At 39.4% G+C, this 27,304-nt stretch overlaps 1 protein-coding gene across 1 annotated transcript in view; it reads right to left on the bottom strand.

Annotated features, from left to right (window-relative positions):
• OTC (ornithine carbamoyltransferase) overlaps window positions 1-27,304 on the bottom strand; it is a gene marked incomplete at its 5' end in the record, with an annotated part of 59,252 nt that overhangs the window by 7,867 nt on the left and 24,081 nt on the right. Inside the window, 5 exons of the mRNA XM_011980197.1 lie at window positions 2,233-2,370; window positions 5,183-5,332; window positions 5,413-5,466; window positions 10,498-10,620; window positions 12,800-12,953. Of these exons, the coding sequence (XP_011835587.1) occupies window positions 2,233-2,370; window positions 5,183-5,332; window positions 5,413-5,466; window positions 10,498-10,620; window positions 12,800-12,953 (619 nt within the window). The remainder of the gene's footprint in view (window positions 1-2,232; window positions 2,371-5,182; window positions 5,333-5,412; window positions 5,467-10,497; window positions 10,621-12,799; window positions 12,954-27,304) is intronic.

Raw genomic sequence — 27,304 nt, 5'->3', positions numbered from 1 at the left:
AAAAAAAAAAAAAAAAAAAGAAAGTTTCCTTTTTGTTTTCCCTACTGAATTTCTACAAAGGATCTACTTTGATGGATTTACTTGATTTATCTTTGTAACTTCAATTGTCTTCTGATGCAAAACAGAGCTCAAGGAAAATGTTTCGCTGTGTCTCTTCCTGAGGTATGTGGTTGGGGAGCTCACATTTTCTTCTTTGTCATCTAGATCTGTTACTCAAAATGTGGTCTGCAGGACAGCGGCACCTGCATGAACTGGGTCCTTATTAGAAGTGCTGGGCTGGCACGGTGGTTCACACCTGTAATCCCAGCACTTTTCAAGGCTGAGGTGGGTGGATCATTTGAGGTCAGGAGTTCGAGACCAGCCTGGGCAACATGATGAAAACCCCATCTCTACTAAAAATACAAAAATTAGCCGTGCATGGTGTCGCCTGCCTGTAATCCCAGCTACTCGTGAGGCTGAGGTAGGAGAATTGCTTGAACCTGGGAGGCAGAGGTTGCAGTGAGCCGAGATCGCGCCATTGCACTCCAGCAACAGAGCGAGACTCCATCTCAAAAAAAAAAAAAATAGATGTGCCAAATCTCAAGCCCCATCTTAGACCTGCAGAATTCAAATCTGCACCTTAACAAGACCCCCTAGGTAATTTAAATGCACATTAAGGCTTCACAAGTACTGGCCTAGATAACAAGGCAGTTGACATTTTGGCCAAAATTAGTGTCCTGAGGTGGCAAGCTGGAAAGATGCGGTGAAAAAAAATCATCCCTGTTATTAGATATGACAAATTTAGGCCTAATATACAAGCTTCTATTGAAAAGGGAGTCATGGTTGGCTGCCAAGCAACCATAGTTGAGCTTGAACCCCTGCTTATTTTATTGGGTCTGTATCAGATCAATAGTGAAGATGATGATAATGAGGGTAATAATTATGATAACAATATTTACCATGTGTTATGTGTTATGTACTATGCTAAAGGCTTTACAAATATTACTTTAATGTTCACAATAACCCTATTCCAATTTATAGATTAGATAAATAATTAGCAGCTCGTCCTTTCCAACTTGCTTTTCTCTACTCCAGAGGCTGAAAGCTAAAAACTACATTTCCCAAACTCCCTTGCAGCTAGAGTACAGGCATCCCACTCAGCTGCGTCTACTCCAGACTTGGATGCAGAAGTGAACAACATGCAGTAGAAGCCGTCTTCAGAGAGATTGGATCTTCTGCTATATATGCAGGTAGAGAAATCTATTTCAGCTGTGGTGGCTGTAATGGAGTATCTGACATCTAGTTTCAAGGGCCTTAGGCACCAGGCTGTGTCAGTGGTGTTCTGGCTACAGAAGAACCACAGTGTCATTGGGCAGTTTTTCTGCCTGTGTTGTCCCTGGCTATGTGGTGTCCAAGAATTATTCACTGCACTTCCTTTCCCAAAAGATTCTGGGAGCAGCTTAATGTCTCTTAATACATTATTCTCCATGTATCTACCTAGAGTGGACTCCCGTTTGCAAGTAAGATCCTGGCTGATACAGTAATTGAGACCAGTTAAGTCACTAAAAGCTAAAAAATGGTGGCGCTAAGTTAGACATGTCAGTACTATTTTCCAGAGCAGGTGACATTTGGGATATTGTAAAGTAGACATATGGTTAATATTTCCTAGAATGACAGTGATGGAGATGAAACGAGTGGCTTTATCTGAAAGGAACCATTAATTTTTAAGATAAGTTTTGCCATGAAATTTGGAAATGTTCTATACCTAAAAACACATGTATCCCTATGGCCAAACTCAAAGAACCAAAACAAGTATCTAGCCCAGTCATAAAGTAAGGCATGGAATGACGAAAAAGAGAAGGGAAAAAGTAAGATGTTTTGAATGCCCAGTTTATGCAGGAACTGAATTAGGGCCTTCTCTAAACATGAACAAAGAGATTCTAAAATAAGAATTATACAACTTACAATGGTTGGCAAACAATGGTGGCTGGTGCTCAGGCGGATCAAGGGTGGTAAGAATTTTGGTTAAAATGGATTTATTTGAAAGGAGATTAATCTCACTCCATGCAAATACACTATAAATGCTAATAAGCACTAATGATGTATTATAAAGTTTCTGGAAAAAAAATAGATGTTACATGAGCAAGTAATGTAGTTGGATAATCTCACTTGCTTATTCTTTCCCCAAAGGCATGAATGACCAAGTTGGAACCACACAAAGAACTTATCCTCCATTCCTTGTTTCTTGCTTACCATGATTGTCCACTTTCTGTTTTCTGCCTCTGGGAACACTAGTGATCGTGGAGAATAAAAGACTTCATCGTCCACTTCTTCTGGCTTTCTGGGCAAGCAGTGTAAAAATGTCCAGTCAGAGGCAGCAACTTTAGCAGTCTAAAGAGATGGGGATAAGACCATATTTTGACTATTATATGTGGCAGTCATATTGGTTTTCTTCGGTATTTAAAAACACACATGGCCTGCAGTCAGAGATCAATGCAAAGGGAGAGACAAGGAGCAGAGCGGTGGTTTTATCTCAAGATACTCAGAAGAAATATACGTGGTACTTTCATTTATTATTATTATTTTTTTTTTGAAGACAGATTCTCGCTCTGTCGCTCAGACTGGAGTGCAGTGGTGCGATCTCGGCTCACTGCAACCTCCGCCTCCAGAGCTCAAGCAATTCTCCTGCCTCAGCTTCCTGAGTAGCTGGGACTACAGGCATGCGCCACCATGCCCAGTTAATTTTTGTATTTTTAGTAGAGACAGGGTTTCACCATATTGGCCAGGCTGGTTTTGGACTCCTGACCTCAAATGATCCGCCTGCCTTGGCCTCTCAAAGTGCTGGGGTTACAGGCATGAGCCACCGTGCCCAGCAAGTCTTTTTTTTTTTTTTAATTTAACAGAGCATCACTTCAAGTTACACCAGTAACTCAGTTTTCTGGTATTCTGTCTAGTGGAACAGTGGACATTTCAGTAAATAACTCTACTAATGTAATATGTGGCTGATAGTAAAAGTCACCAATTATAGTCCACTATATTTAAAAAGTTGCTTTGGTGTGATAATATTATATTTGGAGCTTATCTCCAAATTATTATTTTTAGCACTTGAAGCATACTTCATCACTAGTTAAAACAATTTGGATCAAATTACTGAGGTAGGGGTGAATTAAACAGGATTATAAGCACTATGCATTCGATTTTTCATTCTTAATGCAAATGTACTAGCAGTTTTAATTTTCTCCAACAGTTAATTCCTGAAAGTTACATTTCCCTATACATTTCTATTGTTCACATACAGATTCAAAACTACATTCCTTCATACTTTCTTACCTCAAAATTACTGCCTTTATACTAAAATTTTGTTTTACCTCCCACCCAAGCTCTAGTTTCAGAACACTTAGAGTTTCTAAAATACCAGCAAAATTACATGGAAAAAAATAACATTTATACATGCCATACATCAATAAAATGACTGTTCTTCAAGCCTACAGTTCCAGCACCAGAAACACATATAAGATTGGCCAAGCAAGTGTAAGTATGAGGTGATTTATGTAATTTAAAATATCTCCATGAAAATATGTTCCACATGTATAAGGGATTAGCCATAATATATAAAGAGCTCCTATAATCAATAATAGAAAAGGTGAAAAAATAGAAAATGGGCAAAAAATGTAATAGCAATTTTTAGAAAAAAGGGCAATGCCCAATAAACATAAAAAGATGCTTAACTTTATTACTAACCAAGGAATTGCTAATTTTAAAAAAGATGAGATGCCATTTTTCCTCCAGATTTAGAAAAATTAAAAATGTAAATGAAAACTAAACATGGAGAGGGTATGGAAAAATAACTATAATATGCAGCTTCAGGAGCATACATTTTTAATCTTCTTTGGGTGAGCAATTTAGCAGCACTCTCATATTTTAAAAAGTATATACCACTTCACCCCAAAATTCTTCTTCTCAGGATCTTATTCTCCAGTAATATTTGCACAAAGAAATATGTATAAGCAAGTTCATTGCAGCATTTTCGTAATCGGTATTCTCAGAAATAGCCTAATTTATCAATAGGAAACATTTTAAGTTAATTATGGTTCCACTTATCCTTTGGAATTCTATGCAGCAACTAAGAAAAATGAATGAGCAAGAAAATCTAAGATTTGTTAAGTGGAAAAAGTAATAATAATAATAAATAATAAATAATGTCTAAAATTTATGAAAAATCAATAGTTATGTGTGTATTGAGGCATATATATGTGAATGCACAGAAAAGGTCTGCAAAGAGACACATCAAATTGTTAAATAGTGGCTACCTCTAGGAATAGTCTCTGTTAAAGAGATGGGAGAAAGACATTTTTACTTTTTATTTTTCAAACTTCTGTTCTATTTTATATGTAACAATAAAGAACTTGTATTTATGTATTACTTTATCAATATAATATTAATTGTACTTGCTTAATCCCTTTCTCCACCAAAGTAGATTTTTTGCTTTGCTGACAAAACCTCTGTGCACTTGGCTTTTAGGGTATTTCTCCAGAACATTGCTTCTCAAAGTGTGGCCCTGGAGGCAGCAGCATTGCATCACCTGGGAACTTGGTAGAAATGCAGATTCTCAGGTCTCACCCTGACCTACTGAATCAGAAACCCTGGAAGTGGGACCCAGCCAGCTGTGTATTAACAACTCCTCTGGGGATGCTAATACCTGCTCCAGACTGAGAAGCACTGCTCCAGATCTTACTGGAAGACCGCCAAACAGATGAGTCCCCTGGAACGCCCTGGAGGGAGTTAGCAAAACCAAACTGGATTTAGAGGTCCTTGGAAGATGGAGGCAAGGACTAGCCTGAGGAGCATAGTTAAGGGGCTTTTCTTAGGGGAGAAATCACAAGAAACTGCATGCATCAGAAGTAACCTAATTTCTTTAAACACACAAAGAGTAAAACACTGCAATGCCTCGATTCTTGTGAAAGGGAAAAGCCTGCTCCTCTCTTCTGACCGGGTTTCAAATTGCTTCATCCAGCACAAAAATGCCTTTCCAAAGGACACAGCTAATCTTTGGAAGGAGAGAAGTCCCTAGGGGATAGAGTCAGTGAGTATTTTTATAGGGAATGAAAGGACAGTCTGCTCCCCGTAAAGTGAATGAGTGATTAGATGGTTCTGGCCTTTATGAATGGAATTAATGAACCTTCAGAGAGGCATCAATTTGTACCTTCATTGTAACCTGGTAACCTTGGAAAGCCTGGAGCCGCTTTTTCTTCTCCTCTTCTTGTCCCATGCTTATCCAAGTGTCTGTAATTAATACATTGCCTCCATGCGCTGCTTCCAATGGATCATTCGTCAGCAACAGCTTGGTACCATTCTAGCATACGTAAGCACGCTGGTTAGATAACTTCATGGGACAGTAAAAGGCAATCATAGCTTTACAGGTAAAGAGCATACCTCTTTGGCATACTGCTCTGCCAACTTGGTTACACTAGGATCCGGCTCATAACCCTACAGGAGGAAGAATTTAACTGTTATTTAGGTAATTTTATTATACATGTTTTCTTCTATATATATTATTTTCTTTTCAATATCTCCTCTCCTTCCCTTTTTCAAGATGTGGTCCCACCATGTTCAGTAAAATATGATTTTTACACCTAGAATTCCAAACTCAGTAGTGCCTTTTGGAATTTAAAAAGACAACAAATGGCCGCATCTTTCACTATCTCCAACCTCTTTAATCATAAAGGCAAACATAAGGCATGGTGCTTTCTAACTCTTGGACACACCTCTTCCGGTTTCCATAATGGCTTAAGAGGATTATATTCAGAAGTGTACAAATGAATGCATGTTTGCCTATCTTTGCACATGCTATCCTTTTTTGTCTGAAATTCTTTCTTCCACCCACTCCATGTGGGTAACTTTTTCAGGTCTCAGTTGAAATGTCCCTTCCTCAGAAAAACCTTCCCTGACCATCCCAGCTCAATACCCCCTCCCCCATTACACACGTCTCATTCTTTGGCATTCCCCAGCAAGCGTTTTGAGTGCAGGGTGCTTGTTTTGAAAGGCATTAACAGAACAAATACATTGTTTTTGCTAAGATTATACATTTGTTCGGGATTGTTTGGTGAGGGCAGAGTCAGACACCGGAGAGGTAAGCGAAGTGCCTAGGGCAAAACATTTAAGGAGGCGCTATAAAAAAATTTAAAGAAACACGCATTCTCAGGGCCATGCATGCACAAATTTTGCACCCTAGGTGACTCGCTTGCTCAGCCTAGCTCCTACTCTGGGTGAGGGGACGTCATGGGAACAGCTAAAGCTCCCCCAAGCTATCCCAGGTTCCCACAGGCAGCCTCCCTGCCTCTACCCTCACTCTCCAACCTATTCTGTACACAGCAGCAATAACTGTTCTCTGAAGCCTCTGATGTTTACTACTTGTTTCTTAAGTCAAAACTGATTAAGAGCATCAAGGCTCCCCACCTCCACCCCCTGCTTCTGTCTCTTTTAATTCTTCTCAACATCTTGCTGCAGGAAAGCCAATCTTATTGTCATCCCTGTACACATCTTGCCCTTTTCTGCCATCACAGCCTTTCACCCTTGAACACCTCCTCTCTCGTCCCCTCCTGGGTGTCTTCATCACAATGTGTCAGCTCCTCAAAACTCTAGCCCAGCCTCACCTCCAAGAGCCTCCACATGGAAGTCTCGTCAGTTCAAACACTGTCATTATCCTCACCTTCCTCTATCCTTCTCGTTTTCCCAAGTTCTTAGCATTGATTACGAGTTGACTTTTATCACTTTTCACTGAGGCATTGTGGTGAATGCTGTGGTCTGCTCCCCAGATCCCCCTCCATGAATAATCATGAATAAAGGACTTATTCCCCCAGCTGCTGGGAGTGCTGCCAGAAGATGGCTTTCAGCTGTCAGCCCCCTTTGGGCACTGCCTCAGCTGCAGAGAGCAGCCTCACCCAAGGTCACACACCCTTTCGGGGCAACCCACATTCAATGGCTGATTGACAGGAGGGTAAGAAAACCTGACCCCCTATGCCCAACTTCAGACAGCTGAACGGACATCTCAGATCCAGAACTTTCCATAAGATCAGCCAAGGCTGTTGTTGGGCCTGCATCGCAACTCAGCTTCTCCCTCTTCTTACTCCTGCTTCCTTCCCTTCCTTTCCACAGTTGTTGATTTCAAGGGCAAATGCTGATAAGCATCCTGCCTGTCCTGCACGCTAAACTCTGAGTCTGCTTCCCAAGGAACCCAACCAGTGACAGGCATGTCTAGGTTTATTTGTGAAATTGTGTTTATTTGCACGTGATTGTCTACCATAGTTTCTTCTTCTGTTAAAGCATTCTTGAAAGAAGAAACTACTCAGAGGTTGATGAAGATGCCTGCTGACATTTTAGCAGCTTTTCTACCCTCATGTAGCGATGAATTCTGGGGCCTTGTTTATAGAGATTTGGGGAAAGTAATTAATAAAGGCTAGCTAATTTAGCAACTAATGTTGTGAACAGCCATACTGGTAAACATAAATGAAGAGACTTGGATATTACCCCAGGTGCCTCCTACCCTGAAAATTTAGCCTTCCCTTTGGAGAGTAGGTTTTATACTCCCTAAGTATAATAATTCTTAGAAAAGGAATCAATAAGTACTTAGAGAACCAACAGAGAGGTTTGGAAATTAGAAAATCACCCAACCTTGCACGCACTGTGGCATGACTTAGAATACAGAGAGGAATTCTTCACTCACATCTCAGCTTTCAATACTAAATCACTCACTAGCCTTTACATAAATTTTAAAACCAGACAAAGAAGGTGATTAACACACCCAGTTCAGTCTAAGTATTCACTTAGAACAATGTTAAAATCATTACTATTGATAGTTTATGGAGCAATTTTACAATCATGGACAAAATTATTTTTTCTTGAACATGTAAGTTATTCTTGGTTAAAGAACGGGAAAATAGATTAATCATGGCCTTGGAAACGTTTCAGTGTTTCTAAAATTTACAATAAATCTCCTAGCTTTATCGTTAAAGGAAACAGGTCTGCTAACAACTGAAGACTTACAAATTGATGGAACGACTTTTGCACTATCAGACTTTCCAGGAGACTTTGCAAAACTCTTACCCCCACCAAGGTTTAACCAGGTTTTAGTACCCTTTATCATTTAAATGAGTTTCTGCATAAGAACAATACTGCAATTACTCTGTAATATTAGAATTTTTTCCTTTGATGTTAATAAAACATCTTTGTCATACAATAAAATGTTTAAACCATATATTTCTTCAACAGAATGAAGCCTTCCAAAAGATCTTTATACCAGCGAACAATTATTGTTAATGTATGTTTCATCTGTGGGAACCAAATGCAATAAGAGTTTGCATTAATACAGAGCCTTTCTTCAAACTAGCTTTGTATGGAGAGTGTACTCACCCTTCCCATAAAGTGAATAAAAGCCACCTTAAGCACATATCGGATCTGACCCTTATTTCAGTTCACGCTGAATAAAAGAGGAGAATTATCTGTTGTAAGGATCATCTCTCTGAGTCCCGCAAATTTACTATAATAGGATGACTTCCACTGCATGCAGTGGAAATTTTTTCTATGGCAAGTGTACTTGGTTGAATAGTGTTCTTCAAAATTCACGCCCACCCAGAACCTCAGAATGTGACCTTATGTGGAAATAGTCTTTCCAGATGTAATTAGTGAAGATGAGGTCATACTTGATAAAAGTGGGCCTAAATTTAATATGGCTGGTGTCCCTATAAGAAGAGGGGGGGTTTGTACAGAGAGACACAGACGCAGAGTTAAAGTGATGGAAGCAGAGATTAGAGAGATGCACCCATAAGCCAAGGAACGCCTGGGGCTACTAGAGGCAGGAAGAGGCAAAAAATGATCCTCCCTGAGAGGCTTCCCAGGGAGTGTGGCCTGTCAACACCTTGATTTCAAACTTCTAGTCTCCAAAACTGTGAAAGAGTAAATTTTCATTGTTTTAAGCCGTGCAGTTTGTAGTAATTTGTTACGGTAGCCCTAAAAATCCAAGACAGCAAGATAAAAACACCTGGTGAAAGCATTTGGTGGTGTCTAGTTTTGTTTTGGCCGGATGCAGCAGATGATGCTGGTGCTCTACTCAGAGGCACCCGGGAGATCCCTTTTCATGGCTTCTGCTCCCTCCCCCAGTTTCAGTGTTTTTAACACCTAGTGCTTGCAGTTCGTCTTCAGGGGACAGCTCTCTGGCTACCAGGCTGCTTTTCCCATCAAAAGTGCCAGGGGATTTACCACTCCACCTCTTCTGCTGCCCTTGACCAATGCTGGGATAACTTTAGGGCATAACTTACACTCCAGAGCTCACCCATGAGATCAGACTGAAGCTACTTTCTGTGGGACTGTGCATGACATGGGACTAGGCTGACCAAATCACCTTGGTTTGCCCGGACTCTCAATTTTAGCACCCCAAACCCCATGTCCCCAGAAATCTCTTGATCTTGGGCAAATCGGGATGGTTGGTCACTGTAAATGGCATCCTCGCTTAGATTCTTCCCTTTCCCTGTCCTGCTCCCTCTAATCCCTTAGGGATCTCCCTTGGGAGTACTTCCTTAATGAATCATCTGTACACAAATCCCCACAGTGGTGTGCTTGTGGGGAACCTGGCCTAAGGTTGATATTTAGTAATGGTGCTGGAACATTTATTTCACCATGTGAAAGAATATATATAAATAAAAATATATACCATCTACGTTTGTGTAAGTACACTGTATGATGTTCCCACAACGACAAAGTCACCGAAGGACCCATTTCTCAGAACGTATCCCTGTTATGAAGCCATACATGACTGTATGGTGAAAATAAAGTCTCCCTCCTACCTCTATCCTCAAGCCTCCCAGTTCCCCTCCTCAGAGGCAACAATTATTACCAGTTTCTTGTGTATCAAAAGGGTTACATTGGGCCTATGAAAGAAGTCATGTATTCCACACATGCTGTGAGAGATAGCAGCAAGGTAGGAGGTATGCAGGGGTCATTTTCATAGCCACGTGGGGCCCAAATTTTATAAGCCAAAAGGCCCCCAGCGTTGAGTTTTGAAATACTAAGCTGATGTAGATGCCATCACTGTGATCCTCACATTGAATTTACATTTTTCTACCAAATTGCAGTATTAGAAACATGACAGTACCATTCCCATGGGTTGAGAATTCTATGCTGCCTGAATTTTATTGCTTTCTTCAGCCTTCGTGGTGGTAATGCACGATGCCAGTCATCATAACGGCCTACAGCAGGGTATTCAAAGGGATAATTCAGACATGCTTTTAACACTGACTCATAGAATAAAAGGCATCAGCCAAGACTATCTCTTATTGTAGAGCTCGGAAATTGGACTCTCAAGAGGCCAGATAGCTATTTAATAGTAGGGCTAGTAATGTAACCTAAATTTTGTGGCCTCACCTGTGCTATACTTAAATGGAAGAAAGCTTTTTTGTCACTGGGTAATTGCATCTGAGGATGATTTAAGAGAGGGGTTAGTTTCAAGGCAAAAAGTTTCCCTACCTTTGGAGTAGCTGCCTGAAGATGCATCCCGAATTTCGCTGCGCTCATCATGATGGAGTGCAGGATATTGTTTCCATCCCCTATCCAGCTGAGGGTAAGACCTTTCAGAGAGCTATAGCGTTCCTAAAAGGCAAGGGATGAAGGAGATGAAATCCAGGAGTAAATTCGCTTATGCGTAGCAATTACTAAGGTTAAAATAAATAGTCTTAATCTCAATATTAGTGCCTTGTTAGAAGGAATGAATTCCCACTTTTTTTGCATTACACAGAGCAATTCAATAAGATGAATGTACAATCACAAAAACATGGTAAAATGTCTTAATATCTTAAACCAAGGCATCATATGAACTTGTACAGAGACTAAGAGTTTCATACATTTCAAATCTGAATCTTAGTTGTATTCATTCATTGGATACAAATGAGCACCTTTGATGTCCAGACACTGAGACACTGTCCTTGGCCCTGGAGATATAACAATAAACAAAAGAGACAAAAATCACTGCTTTTATGGAGCTGAAATTCTTTGGTATGAGAAAGGGGAAATACAGAATACCTGGAACAGTGTAGCATGGTGGCTCAGGGCATGTTCCTATTATATGAAGTTGACAAAGATGCTCAATAATACTGTTAGTTGGCCAGGTGCGGCGGCTCATGCCTGTAATCCCAGCACTTTGGGAGACCGAGGTGGGTGGATCACCAGAGGTCAGAAGTTCAAGACCAGCCTGGTCAATGTGGTGAAACCCCATGTCTACTAAAAATACAAAAATTAGCCAGACGTGGCACACACTTGTAATCCCAGCTACTACGGAGGCTGAGGCACGAGAATCACTTGAACCTGGGAGGCGGAGGTTGCAGTGAGCCAAGATCATGCCGCTGTACTCCAGTCTGGGTGACAGAGTGAGACTCTGTCTCAAATAATAATAATACTGTTGGTTGTTTATGGCTATAGATATGTGTAAAGATACTAATATCGGGATAATAATATATTTGTGGAAGGGAAGAAAATGAGATCAGGCAGTGTCACATGGTGGGCTTCAACTCTATCTGTAATGTTTTATTGAAAAACAGCAAAGAATTATAAAGTAACTACTCCATCACGTTAAAAATTGACAAAACTGTGTGAACACGTGAACGTTTGTTTTATTTTTCTTGAAGTGTCTGTAGGTTTTATATATTTTATATATTTAAAAAGATTAAAAAAGAGAAAGGCTAAGCAATTTGGAGATCACAGAACTACTAGTTAGCTAAGCTAGAATTTAATTCCAGATCCATCTGATTTCTATTCCATGCTCTTAACAAGCTGCTATTTATTCATTCAGCTCCTACGTTAAGTATCTCCTGTATGAAGGCATTGCACGAGGTCCTGCAGGGGACATTATGATGAACAGGACAGCTCATTTTCCCTCAGTGAATTTATAATCTAGTAATGAACGATAAAGCCCCAGGGGGAAGCATTAAATTATCTGGTGTATATGTAAAGCCACAGCCCCAGACAGTCACTTTGGTATCTGACATAATTATATCATCTTCTCTGCATGGATCTCATCCTCATGTCCAAAGTGTTTTATTTTGAGCTTAACCTCACATTTAAATGTGTGTAGTTTATTCAAATGTGGAAGAAGATGGGCCTATCCAGTTTATCTTGTCTCCTCAGTCATCCATAGACATAGAAACCATGGCTGTTAGGATTTCCAGAGGCAATACCATGTAGATTGGCTGTGGCAAACCAAACAAGGGAAATCTTTCAAAGTTATTCAAGTTCCTAATTTGGGAGGACTAGAATGGCTAAATTTGAGCTCCAATTCTATAAATTCTGCATATTCTTAAACCTACTTTTAAACAACCAGTTTGTTAAAATGATAGAAAGTGGCCCCTCTCCCAGAGTGACTTAGTAACTGACCGTTTTGAATATTCAAAGCACACTCCACCAGTCTTCACTCCCAAGCCACAGACTCTGATGTCTATAGAATCACATACGGCTTGTCCATGTTGTATGCTCCAGTGTTCTCTATTCATTCATTGTGTTAAATATGGCACCGAAATCAAAGGGATTGACAGAACAGAAGATGAGATACGGGCTAAAAGAGTTTGGGAATAGAGTTGAGTGCAGAAGGATCTTAGAGTCTGTTTTTAACAATGCCCTGTTTTCCCCAGAAAATGCACACATAAGCTATAATCCTTTGTCAAGCTGGTATTTGAAAATAAAACCCCAATGCCATGATTTAAGTAAACGGTTTCACTTAGAGCAAGTCAGAAATTATTTGTTGATTTTTCTCTTTTGTAAGACAAATAAATAAACCAACCTGGAGCGTGAGGTAATCAGCCAGGATCTGGATAGGATGGTACAAATCTGACAGCCCATTGATAATTGGGATGGATGCTTCTTTAGCCAGGGTGTCCAAATCTGATTGTTTATACACTCGAGCCAATACTGCATCTGTCATGCTAGACAATACACTGTGGCAAACCAAGAAAAAGATAATCTAAGTTAATTATGCTTAATAATGCCTTATTTAATATAAGATAAGAAATAATAACAAGAAATACTAACAAATAGAATTTTTACTACGTGAAAAAACCTACCAACATTACAGGTTTAAAAGGTAATATTAAACACGTATTCATTACTTAAGCCAGATGTTCTACCTTCCACGACTTATCCAGTGACCAGCGATTTTACATATTTTATGGAGATAATTGTGGGCCCAGCAGACATGATGATGAATTATAATTGATAAATGGCCATTGGTTAAAACGGACAAGACCAAAAGCAAGATATACAGAGAAACATTAATGACCTGCCATATGGCTAATTTTCTTTTACATCATCCAACAGAAAAAAGATACATTTTCACTGTGGAATTGCAAGTCCCAGTGTGGCAGCCATGGCAATGCACACACAGATCGCCCTACAGAAGAGAACTTGCTTGAAGAGAGCCATTGGCTGACACTCTAGCTGCTACACCTTCGGATGCCCTGCAGCATTCCTGCTAAGGCCACCCTCCCTAGGCTGTTCCAAACTGATGACAGAACACGGTGGGGAGAATAGCGCTGGGCCATTCCTTCCTGACAGGGGACCCCTCTGATGGGCAGTCTGTGCTCTGGGGCTCCCCATCAGCCTGGCTGAGACTTTCTCAGAGCTGCACTACTGGATGAGGCTCTCCCTACCCACCCGTCCTTCCTTCCCACATGGGTCAGACCTGCCTCTCTGTCTGAAGGCCCTCTTGGCCCATTCCTGCTTCCTCTCTCATTTTGTTTCTTGGTGTTTCCCTCAATAAATCTCTTGCAAGTCTAATTGCTTCTTGGAGTCTGCTTCTTAGTGGACCTGAACTGACACAGAAAGCAGTAAACTCTGGTGCTTACAAAATTCAAGGACTGCTTGGCCCCAGGGATTACAGGATCAAAGATTAAAAACTATATTTCTATAACAATATTTTTCTAGACTTACAGATCAGATTTTTTCTAATTTTTAGTGGATTTATCATGCCCATGGCTCCCAGATTTTCAAATTTCATGAACCAGCAAAATTTCCAAAAATATGTGGAGATCAACATAAGATTTGCAACTCTTTATTTACCAAATTAAGAGCATGAGAAAAGCAAATAAACAGGTATAATATGTTACTACCTTAATTTGATTTACAAAGGATATTTTTAACATCAAAAAGGTGTGAAAGACAATTTCAAAGAATAATCCTTGAAATGAATTATTTGAGCTTTATGAAATTCACTATATAATTCTTATCCTTATTTTTCTTATTTTACCACTTCTGATGGAAGTTTCTCCACACCAGGGTCAGTGAGGACAGAGATTTGTAAACCACTGCTTTGAACTATCTAAGCATGCTGTATTTGATAGCATGAGGAGTGAATAAAAGATCCATTTTACAAAAAAAAACCACAAAAATCAAAAGAAGAAAACGTGATATTGGTTAACTTTTGATGGTGGACTAAGACAAGGGGTTTTCAAATTTTGCTGCACAGGAAAGTCACTTGGAGAGTGTTTTTGAGATGGAGTCTCAGTCTGTCTCCCAGGCTGGAGTGCAGTGGTGCGATCTCAACTCACTGCAACCCCCTCCTCCCAGGTTCAATCGATTCTCCTACCTTAGCCTCCCAAGTAGCTAGGATTACAGTCTCGCCACCACACCCAGCTAATTTTTGTATTTTTAGTAGAGACGTGGTTTCGTCATGTTGGCCAAGCTGGTCTCAAACTCCTGACCTCAGGTGATCCGCCCGCCTCGGCCTTGCAAAGTGCTGGGATTACAGGCGTGAGCCACTGCACCTGGCCACTTGGAGAGTTTTTTAAACTCTTGATGCCCAGGCCATATTCTCTATCAATTAAGTCAGAGAAATCAAAATCTCTAGGAGTGGGACCTAGGGATCATTATTTTTTAAAATATTCCTCCTATATTCTAACATGCTGCCAAAGCTGAGAACCAAAGCTAGCACCTTGCTCCTCAGAGTAGCAACATCAGCATCATCTGAGAGCATATTAGATCTTCAGAATTTCAGGTCCCACCCAGATTTACTGGAGCATAATCTGCATTTTAACAAGGTTTCCAGGGGACTCATTTGCATATTAAAGTTTGAGACTCCTAAGAAAGAGGGAATTGAGACCGCCATATTTTTGAAAGCATCATCTGTTATTTTCTTAAAATCCTAACCAGGCAATATATCAAGAGTAGACAAAGCTTCTGAGATGGCAGCCCACAAAAACAGAAGACTCTATCTATAATATCCTTAGCAGGGAGGGAATTGAGGGAAAAAGGCAGCTAAACTCCTCTGAGCAAAGAATAATTCACCATCTTCTGTTAAGGCCCTTCTCATTAGAGAAGCAACTACCCTTCCTTATTCGATGCCCTAAGACAATGGTTCCCAGACTTGGGTGTGTATGGGAACTAAGTGAAGAACTAATACTAATAGATGACACAGAAATAGAGTAGGTCCTAGGCCTTTGTCCTCTTACTAAAACAGACATTCTGTTTTTCATACTATAAGAATGCAGGCTTCCATCATGGAAAAGTAACTTAAGTGGAGGTAGATATGTCAATAAGGTCTATAATTATAATCAACTATCAATTCCCTATATCAGATGAATTCATTAATTTTATGATGCCTAAAACCCCAAGAAAGAGAGAGAGAGAATCAGAGGGTGGGGGCAGAGGAGTGTTTAATCCTAGAGGTCATACTTCAGACTTCTTTAAACATGTAGCACTCCCTAAAGTGTGTACAGACAGGATAAAAAAAGGATAAGAAAAGTGTGGATTAACATTGCAGTTGACCTTCTGGAATCTCATCGCCAGAGAAGCAGATTTGACTTCTGTTATAGCTTCTCAAATCCTTTCAGGCAGCTAGGACCCTTGACTGCCAACTTGTTATGGTTTTTTCGAACTTTACAATACGTTGTTGAATTTTACTAGATTTAGTGTGTGTCACATGCAGACATTATCTTAACCTCAGAGATAAAGAAATCAAGGCCTTTTAAAATCTTGAAGTAATTAGAGCAAGGTTAGGAAAGAGTGAGGAAGATGAGGCTGAAAGACAGAAATGCTAGTGGAGCAATTGGAGAAGTCAACGACCTGTACACATGAGTCTTTCAAGAAGATTGAAAAAAAGGCAGATGTGTTTTCCTCTTTAACAAGTCCCCATCCCCAAAGCTCCTGAAGCAAAGCAGTCAAAAGATAAGCATTCATTTAATTTCTCTGTTTATAATGTCAAGCTGATATCCCTGGAACCTCTGTGGTGTAATTTCATGGGACTGTGCCTGGTTGGTTTTATTCAGGTTGCAACACTTTTCTAGAACAGAGGTTCTTTGCTTTGGCTGCACCTTAGTATCACCTATGGAGCTTTTAGAAAATCCTGACACCATATTCTGCTTTTCGGAAGGTTAAATCAGAAGCTATGATAGTGGGACCCATATCAACATTTTTAAAGCTCCCCAAGCTGCTCCAATATGAAAACTAGGCTGAGAACCATTGTCCCAGAAAACAGAGCGTGAGAGAGGAGGTGGGAGGAAAGTGGGCTACTGTGCTGCTGGGTGACACAGTGGATCAATGTAGAGGAAGAAACTCTTAGTAATTGCTGAAATCTCATACAATAAGAAAAATAAGGGATAACGATATGATAAGCTATACTGGAAAGAACAATATTTTACACACTTATAAAAGAAGTATTTTCTTTAAGCTCAGTCACTACCAAGAGAAGTCCCAAAGCAGCAGTAATAGCTGTACTCTTTCCCCACTTGACACTTGTAAACATCCCTAGTGACCAGATTTTTGTCTCTAATATTGTTCTATTTAAAAAAAGAACCAGAAACCACTAGAGGATAGTCAATTTCATGTTATTGGGCAGAATAAAATCAGAATAGGTCTGTAACATTTTGTTGTTGCCAGGAAACAAGAGTGATTTGTTTTCTAAATGGCAGGGACACTGCTGAAAGGAAAAACAGTCAACTTAAAGGAGCTCCCATTTTTCAAGTTGTGATCATTTGTAGTAACAAAGATCATGAAATGAAATAAATTATGCTTCTAAAGGGACGTGATGCACATAAGAAAAAAGTTAATGTGAATAAAATGTACAAAATTATGATAGCAATATCAAAGAAGAGTGAATATTATGTACATTTAAATTTATTTACTTAAGTAGGAAAGTGTTTATACATAGCTATAACTATAGATAGATATTTGTGGGGTTTTGTTAAGTATATTTCTGTTCATATAGTATAGATATGTATTGTTTTTATCTGCATAAGCCACAAATAACTAACATAATTTGTAAGCCAAATAATTGCAAGAAATAGTAGAAACTGTACCATGAATAAATAGGCCTCAGCAGCATTTGTGGTGTTATATATATAAGTGAACTGGAAAAGGAGTCCAGTGGTTAGCTAGCACCAGTCACATATGCAATTTCCAATGAGGAAGACAATAATAACCATTTACTCCAAAATACCAACTTAGTTAAATGTCCATAAAAATAAGTCAATTTTTTTTTTCCAGATAGAGTCTCGCTCTGTCGCCCAGGCTGGAGTGCAGTGGCGCTCTCTCAGCTCACTGCAACCTCCGTCTCCCAGGTTCAAGCAATTCTCCGGCCTCAGTCTACCGAGTAGCTTGGATTACAGGCATGCGACACCACGCCCGGCTACTTTTTGTATTATTAGTAGAGACGGGGTTTCACCATGTTGGCCTGGCTGGTCTCAAACTTCTGACCTCAGGTGATCGCCCACCTCAGCCTCTCAAAGTGTTGGGATTACAGGCATGAGTCACCGCACTTGGCTAAGAAGTCTAAATTTTAAGATTCACTTTTCTGTTTCTCTGGAAGTGAAATCTTTTGATGATTTTTTAACTAATTAATTACAACACAATGCCAATAAGAAAGGTCAATGTTTTTAAATATTGAAACCAGGCCAGGTTAATATATTATTAAATATTGCAATGAGTCATGTGATGCCAGAGATTAAAAACAAACAAATAAAACTTAAATCTTCTAAATTTCTTTAAAAATCAGAATCCATGGCGGGGTGCAGTGGCTCACACCTGTAATCCCAGCAATTTGGGAGGCCGAGGCGGGCAGATCAACTGAGGCCAGGAGTTTGAGAACAGCCTGGCTAACATAGTGAAACCCCATTTCTGCTAAAAATACACACACACACACACACACACACACAAATTAGCCAGGCATGGTGGCACATGCCTATAATCCCAGCTACTCGGAAGGTTGAGGCAGGAGAATCACTTGAACCTGGGAGGCAGAGGTTGCGTTGCACTCCAGGGGACAATGACAGAGTGTAATTTTGATCGTGGCCATTTCAAAAGCATTTGAACTGGAATTAGTTGGCCAGGTTGGGCCACCATATCTTGCATGTCTATGTCAGGGAGACTTGGCTTTCAAGGGGATAGCACTCAGCCCCAGGAGGAGCCTGCAATTCGTCCTTGTCTCACAGTTTGTGCCATCCATGGGGATAAAGGACAGTAAGGAACGAAACAGAACCTGCTGTCTAAATGGGGGAACCTGCACGCTGGGGTGCTTTCGTGTCTGCCCTTCCTCCTATGGATGGAACTGTGACCTTGTTGTGTGCAGAGAGAGCTGTGAGTCTGTGCACCATGACAACTGGCTGCCCAAGAAGCGTTCTATGTGTAAATGCTGGCATGGCCAACCCCACGGCTTTCCTGAGGCATTTCTACCTGGTTGTGATGGCCTTGTGATGGATGAGCACCTCATGGCTCCCAGGACTCTGGAATACTACCATCTACATGTACCACTTTTATGCTAGCTGGCATGTGCCGTTCCATACAAAGTTACTATTAACTGACATTTACCTATTTCCAGAAACAACAATTTTAGATATCATGCAATTTCATGACCAGTGAAGTCTACTTCTCCAATGTCCTAACTGAAAGAAGATCATTTGTTAGTTGCCTTAAAATAATGAATACAATTTTGGGAGACCGAGGCAGGCAGATCACAAGGTCAGGAGTTCGAGACCAGCCTGGCCAACATAGTGAAACCCCCGTCTCTACTAAAAATACAAAAATTGGCTGGTTGTAGTGGCATGCGACTGTAGTCTCAGTTACTTAGGAGGCGGAGGCAGGAGAATCGCTTGAGCCAGGGAGGCAGAGGTTGCAGTGAGCCAAGACCACGCCATTGCACTCTAGCCTGGGTGACAGAGTGAGACTCCGTCTCAAAAAAAAACAAAAACAAAAACATTTCCATAATGGTCCCTAACACTTCCTCACTTCCTTAACGTACCAATTACTTCTTACCTCTGCCCTGCCCTCCCCTCAGAAACTACTTTCCTTTTTCAAAAGAAAGTCAGCCGTATGTACATTGTGCCCAAGTCCTATGTTTCTTGATACATGTAACTCTACCAAGGTCTTATTAAGATGGTCTTTTAAACAATTGAATTATATCTTCAGATTATTAAAGGCTAATCCTAATGTGAACCTGAGGATAAAGTTTTGAGCAGAGTTGATCAAAATCAATTAAAATGGTCTCTTTAAAATGAAAGAAAGCCTCTTTAAAGGGAGGTGATGGAGGGAAGGATCAGAAAGCGCTGGGATAATAGAAATCTGTCTGCATGTGTGCCAGTGAGATGGGGTAAAAAGGAGGAAGCAAATGGGAGAGATGGACAGGAAAAGAGAAAATGAATTACTTGATTGATGATTAGGTGGATGTAGAGAAGCAAGTTAAAAGACTAAATTGAAGGGCAAATTTCCATCATCTACAGAAAGTTATACAAGACAGACTCTCCTTTTTGCTAACAGCATTATAAAAAGAATGAAATCTCCTTGGAAAAAAATTATACCTAAATTTCCCCAACAAGATTGCTTAGTAAACTATGTTTTCTCCAAGCTATGCAATTATTTTAACTGTTATAAAAGAAAAGAAAATGTTCACAATATATTTAGTTGTAAACCAGGCAATAAAATTATATATTGTAAAGCCTAATTAAAAATACATTGTGTATATGTGTATGCACAGTAAAAATGGGAAATATATTGACAAAAAGTGTCAGGTGGTAGACAAAATAATGGTCCCCAAAGATGTCGATGTCCTAAACCACAGAATCAATGAACATATTGCTTTACTTGACAAAAGGAATTTTGCAGATTCACATTCATAAGTTAATGATCTTGAGATGGGGAGATTACCCTGGGTGGGCCCAATATAACACTAGAGAATAAGAGAGAGGCAGGAGGTTACAAATGAGAGGAGAAGCTATGAAGACACTGGGTTTGAAGATGGAGAAAGGGGGCCTCAAGCCTAAGGATATAGGCAGCCCTTGAAAGCTGGAATGGACAAGGAATTGGATTCTCCTCTGGAGCCTCCAGAAGGAACACAGCCCTGTATACTCATGTTAGACTTCTGCCCTCCAGACCTGTAAGATAATATATTTGTATTGTTTTAAGCCACTAAGTGTGTGGTAATTTGTTAAAGCAGCGATGGGAAACCAATGTAGACTCCATGACAAAAAGCAAAAACTATGTGATAAAAAGATATTGTCTAGTGGCCAGCAGCTTGAGTTTAAGTCACCTTGAATTTAGCAGTCAGTTCCCACTAACCAACCAAAATTAAGTGACTTGCCAGTAATCCACTTAACCTGTATCCCTGACTTCCTGAGGCGATGTGTTTGTTCTTTCCAGTCTGAAAAAATGACATAAACCCTGAGAAAGTATAAAGAGTCTCTTGTAGAATTCCCAGCAACCCAGCAATGCACAGAAGTTTAAATTCCAGGACCATACAAAAGTAAAAATAAAAGGAGATTTAAGAATAAAAAACAAAATTAAATCTATGACATTAATAGCTTTGTGTCCAGTTATATTGTCAAAAAAATAATTGGTTCTGTAATCAGTGTGGTACTTTACGTGTATTTTTTCCTTTGTAAGATGTTTAATGCAGGGAAATCTGAAATGTTAGGCTTGTGATTAAGTTGAATGTTTAAATGCATTTCACTAAGTTTGCAATCAATGTGTAAATGGTTGAGGAGATTTGTTTTGTTCACTTAATATACATTTGATTTATTGGTTGTATAAGTAGTATGTGAATATTTAAAGCAACGAAAACTTGAACAGGCATCAGAATTACCGGGAGGACTTGGTAGAACACAGCCAGCTGCTTCTGATTCAGGAGGTCTGGGTTGAGGCCCGAGAATTTGCATTTCTGAAAAGCTCCCAAAGGCTATTTATGCTGTTGACTTGGTGGCCATGCTTTGAGGAACGCTTATCGTTTTAGGTTTTAAAAATGCTAAATGTTTGACAAATTCATAAGGTTATGAAACTGGACTGTAAACAAAGGACAAAGGGTGTGGAATATCCCTGTAGGCACAAAAAGCCCCTTGGACATTAAAGAACCTGTGGGCAAAAGGCAGCATGACAAAGCCTGGCAGAAAATGTCACTTCAGTCCTCTTTCAGCCTCAGGAGCTTCAAGTAAGGTGGAATCCAGTGATATGGGGGTTGAGACGGAGCAGCTTCTAGGTTACTTTCACATTGGACTCACTTGGGGGAACAAAGATATTAAAGACACTTAACTAGACAATTAGTTCATATTATTTTGTGAATGACATTGATATCTACTTCATGCTTAAAATTGCTAGAAATCACCATTTTAATTCTTCCAGGCTACTAAAGATCTTTAAAAAATGAAAACGAACCTTTTTCAATGGAAACAATGACAACCCTGTAACTAGAGCTGGACTACAAGCACATTAATAGTAATCTGGGATTTATAGAGCTCTCCATCAATCTAAAACCCTAGCTTTAAATATTGTAAGAGTTTTATTATACGTGCTACAAATGAAAAGTAGACAAGTTTAAAAAATACTCTCTGGTTCTGTAATGACTTTTCATTTTGGCGTCTTTTCATTTCTATTAATACATACAGTTCTGCTTGCCTTCCAGTACATTCTTACAGCTCTGCAGACGATCTTTGGCATTAGCCAACAATGGTAGCAAAAAAGCTTTTGCAAAATCCAAATTACTCAAATTTAAAGTTTCCCACATATACCAGTTTGCCCTGGAAGTTTAATGGCCAATATTAGAATTTTTCAAAAATGATTAACAAGTTAAAATATGTATTCAACCTATTTTGTCTAAATATTTAAAATGTCTAGTTTCATTCATCATCTCTTTTCCTACTGTTTAGAAAAAGGAAAGGCACAGCATGAAACTTTAAATGGAAAGATGGTTTGAGAGATAAAATGTTAACATCCATTATTTCTGGATGATGGTGGTATCAGTGGCTCTGTTTTTTTTTTTTTTTTTTTATCTTCCTTAGTATATTCTATCAAAAGGAATATTATTTTAATAATCAGACAAAATACCACTCAAGAAAGGAAATTTCTCCCAAGCATGACTTTGAAAGTAATTGAAAATGCCCCAAGTCTTCTTAGAGCAATGGCTAATTCTTGGTCTTGATAAAGAAATGTACAAGATGGGCCTGCAACATCTTGTCACACCGCAAAGCAAGGGAGTTATCGAAGACTGATGGAGTTAGGTCAAAATGACCCAACTTGAACAAAGATGACATTGACCAAATATGGGACAATTTGATAATTAATAAGAATAATAATTATAATACATTGAAACGTTCAAATGTATGAGCATCCAATGAGTTTATAAAGATACTAATAAAATGGAAGAACAATGAGAAGAATCATAGCAAGACCAATTCTAACTCAATTTCAAAGAGAATTCTCAGATTGTATAAACTTTTGGTGAGAACAGTCAGACTACATAGATATCAGACAAAATAGCTGAGTATGTAAAGAGTGCCTTAGTACTGGCTACTTTTATGCAGGGCTCAGTGACCATTTTGAGAGAGTGACGGTTACTCTCTCCATGAAAACGATGGTCGCTATAAATAAATCCTTTCCAACCCTTAGTTTCTGTTGTTGTTTGGTGTTTTTTTTTTTTTTGGTATAAGATTGAAACTTGTTTAGGAATTAATGAAAACACCCTGAAGGCTGAAACAAAACAAAGCAAAATGAAACAAAAAAAGACAATAAACAAAGCCCCTCATGACCCCAGGAAAAGCTGGTGCAGAGTTAGTGTGGTTGGGTGAATAAATACTAAAAAATAAAAAACAAGTAGTGTGCTGGGTCAGATCAAACATGGATGTTGATGAGCAAACATGGATGTTGATGAGATGGACAATCAAACAGCAATCCTGGTGCTCTTAGGAGTTGAGTTGTTCCTAAAGTATCGGAACATGGTGAAAGTGTCTCAAAAGCCAAAGGCAAACAGGTTGTATTCTCATAGGGTCCTGTTATTCATTTCCTCTTTTGTCTACATCCTGCCTTGTTCGAATCAGACTGCATGCCCTCTAAACTCCAGTTTCTTTCACTGACAACTCTTACCAGTTGAACAGCTGACTGGGAGATAGAGGAAGGACGTTTTGGTTGTGCATATTACATCCTTGAGAACACCGTAATCACTTAAAAATGGATGTTTCTGATTTTATTTTTTGTCAAATTCGGCCAAGTCCCAAAAGGAGACTTAAGCAGACTTAATCTCTATCCTCAATGTAAATTCGTTATGAGATAAACTCTCTGAGTCTCCCTCTAGGAAACAGAATATTCTAGCCCTCTGGCATCTCTACCCAGATAATGATTTTAGTTATATCAACATAAGAATGATGAGGAAATAAGATGGATAATACCCTCAGCAAACCTAGATGGGTTCTTGTCAAATGGGCTGGTGTTGGAAGAAGCCAGAGATGTTGAATAAAATTGCCATATTCAATTTATTAATGAAGGATCTATAATGGCCAGGTTGTTTTGATTTAAATGTTAGATCCCAAGTTTGAAGACTTTAGAGAAAGATGAACGGGGTATAATGACATTTAGAATAACTTCTTCAAAATGTGCTAATGGAAGTTCAGTGGGTCAGTGTAAGCTGTTTAGGAAAACCACAGATATAGCCAAAATTGAGTCAGTGCTTGTCTTGAGATTGGGTTAGATCGTAACTTGATTCAACCAACATTGGTTGAGTTTCTCCTGTGTGCCTGTCCTTTACAAGCATGATCTCATTTACCCTCATATAATGCATTAAGATAAGTATAAGTATCTCCATTTTGCAACTGAGGAACCTGAGACTCAGAAGCATCTGGCCCAAACCATAAGGGCTAGTGTATGGTAGAGCTGTGAATTGAACCAAAACATGACTCTGCTTTGAAGGCCCTGTCCTTGATGCTCCGGCACACTGCCTCTAAGAGAATATATCATTGCTCATGCTGCGAGAGACTGGTTTTGTCATCATTCTTCCCAAGAATATAGAATTTTCATACCTGCTGGGTTCTTGGTGTTCTCTGTAAAGGTTCATGGAAGTATCATATTTCCCATTAAGTACCAATTTATTACTACCTCATGAGGTATATATTTCCCATTAGGTACCAATATTTTAAAACATTTTACCAAAAATCGTAAAACATTTAACCTTTTTAGTCTGGATATAATTGGTATAAATACATAAATAACAGTATTCTAGCTTTTTTTTTTTTTTTTTTTTTTTTTTTTTTTAGAAACATTCCTTTTAATATGACAATGATTCACTCCTCTTGAGGATTGGGCCTCATCCACAAATCCCTCTATAACTTTCATTATTTGAGAATAGCAATGATTGGAAACCCCTTTTATGGTGTCATAGGGACATGTGGATATGTGGTTGTAGTGGGTTGAATGGTGTTTCCCCAAAATCCATGTCTACCTAGAAACTCAGAATGTGAGCTTCATCGGAAGTAGAATATTTGCAGATGTAATTAGTTAAGATGAAGTCATATGGAGTAGGGTAGGTCCTAAATTCAATGACAGACATTCTTATAAGAAGAGGAGAGGATACACAGAGAAGCCCAGGCAAAGATGGAGGCAGAGTTTGGGGTGATGCCAAGGAATGCCAAGGATGACTGAGAGGCACCAGAAAGGGAATTGTGGTCCTGTTGAAACATTGATTTTGGACTTCTAGCCTCCAGAACTATGGGAAAATAAATTTCTGTTGTTCTAAGCCACCAGGTTTGTAGTAATTTGTTGTGGTGGCCCTAGGAAACTAATACAGTGGTCTACATTCGTTTTCTTTTCTACTGGTTTTACATTAGCTAAACACACTTTAGCAATCACTACCATACGTAAATTACATCTATAGGGAAAGAAATTAGAGTAGAACAATGTTACATTATTTGGCTTTATATGGAGCCTTTCATACACGTGGTTCCTGAAGCTGCATTGCTAAGTACAATATTAGAAGGCAAACGACTGTGAAGCTATTATGCACTTTTCAGTAGTACACTCAGAGCATTAGGCATGAAAAGCTGTCATTACAGAAGAAACAGAAAGCCTTGAAACTGGAGTGATAATGCCCCACTTGCTATTGCTAAATTCCATATGATTTAAAACTTCTAAAAAAATCAGTGATCTGAGTCATGCAAAGGTGTCACTTCTAGTGTCATATCTAAAAGGACAAGCCCAGAGCAAGAAAAAGAAAAAGAATATCCAGTTCATAACCCCAGTAGAGCACCTGGTAACTGACAAAATCTGAAAATACCCTCACCTCTGACGTAAACTTAACTGAATATCTATGTGTATGGTTTGTGTTTTCTGATATGTTAGGGGGTGAGAAAGAGTTTCTAAGGGAGACTCTTCAATAAAGGGATGTGAGCAATGGGACTGATTCTATCCAGGGGAACCTAGGCCTCCAGGGATCCATACTGAAGCAAGAAAACAACTCAAACCTTAAGGCTGTCTTCCCATGGATATAACATACACTCCCTTACCAGTTACAGTACATCTAGGTAAAAGAGATTGAGCAAAATTCAGAAGAGAGATGAGAGCCTGGTTGTGTAGAAAAAAGCTAACATAGCAGCCTTGAGGTGGCTGTCCTTCAAAGGGCTGCTTACAAGGCTGACCCTTGACTAGCATCTGGGAACTTGGACTTTAGGAGGGTTCCCACCATTCCCAGAACTGATGAGGATGGTTCACTGTGCCCAAACTATTTGTATATGCACTATGTTTAATGCTGAACACCTGCTTTCCTTCTGGAGTCTGGAATTTTGGGATCACGCTAGGCAGAGGGCACTTTTGTAACTAGGCCCCATTAAAAGCCTTGCGAACTGGTTTGCTGGGGAAATTAAGCACATCCTGTGTGACACCACTGGGAGGGCACTTGTGGAAGCTTGTGCCTAGTCTCCCCTAGACTTTACCTCATGCACCTTTTTTCTTGGCTGATGTTGCTTTGTGTCTTTTGTTGTGATAAGTCTTAGCCATGAGTATCACTGTATGCTGCTCCCTGTGAGTCCTTCTCATGTGGTGTTAGAGACTCCAACACATCAGCTCCTCCAAAATATCAGTGGACAGCTCCACCTCAGTGCTCCCCTTCAGCCACCTTCAGATTATACAAAATGCAACTCAGACCGAGCTAAGGAGATTTCAGCCACAATATTCTGTACAGTGAATAGGTTTTATTATTGTAACAAGGAAGAAAAGAACAAGACATTTTTTTCCCTCCTTAATTGTCAGATCTTCTTTGGGATACTTGTTTATTATGATCTAATTTTTAAAATCTTACTTAACTCTAAATGTAAGACTTTTTATTGTAATAATACTTCAAATGAGATCTAAAAAGCTTCTGCACAGCAAAAGAAACAATCAACAGAGTGAAAAGGCAACCTATAGAATGGGAGAAAATGTTTGCAAACCTGTGTCTCATAAGGGGTTCATGTCCAAAATATTAGGAATGTCTACAATTTAACAGCAAAAAAAGTCAAAATTAAAAAAATAGGCAAAAGACTTAAATAGATATTTCTGCAAAAAAGGTATGTGAGTGGCTAAAAGGTATATGAAAATGTGCTCAATATTACTAATAATTAGGGAAATGCAAATTAAAACCACAGTGCAATATCACTTTACACCTGTTAGGATGAGTATTATCAAAATGACAAAAGATAACAAGTGTTGACAAGGGTGTGGAAAATTGGAATCCTTCCACACCATTGGTGGTGATGTAAAATGGTGCCACCACTATGAAAAACAGTGTGGAAGTTCCTCAAAAAATTAAACATAGAATTATCATATGATTGAGCCCCCTTCTGCATATTTAGCCAAAGTAATTGAAATCAGAAACTCGAAGAGATATTTGTATTATTGTGTTCCTTGCAGCACTATTCACAATAGCAATATGTGGAAACAACCTAAATATTCATCAACAGATGAATGGATAAAGAAAATGTGTAGCCGGGCGAGGTGGCGGGCGCCTGTAGTCCCAGCTACTCGGGAGGCTGAGGCAGGAGAATGGCGTAAACCCGGGAGGCGGAGCTTGCAGTGA

This window comes from Mandrillus leucophaeus, unplaced genomic scaffold (assembly GCF_000951045.1).
Source record: "Mandrillus leucophaeus isolate KB7577 unplaced genomic scaffold, Mleu.le_1.0 Scaffold209, whole genome shotgun sequence".
Classification (NCBI taxonomy): Eukaryota; Metazoa; Chordata; class Mammalia; order Primates; family Cercopithecidae; genus Mandrillus; species Mandrillus leucophaeus.
Note: the sequence above shows the minus strand (reverse complement) of the source record. Positions and strands in the feature narration are given on the sequence as shown.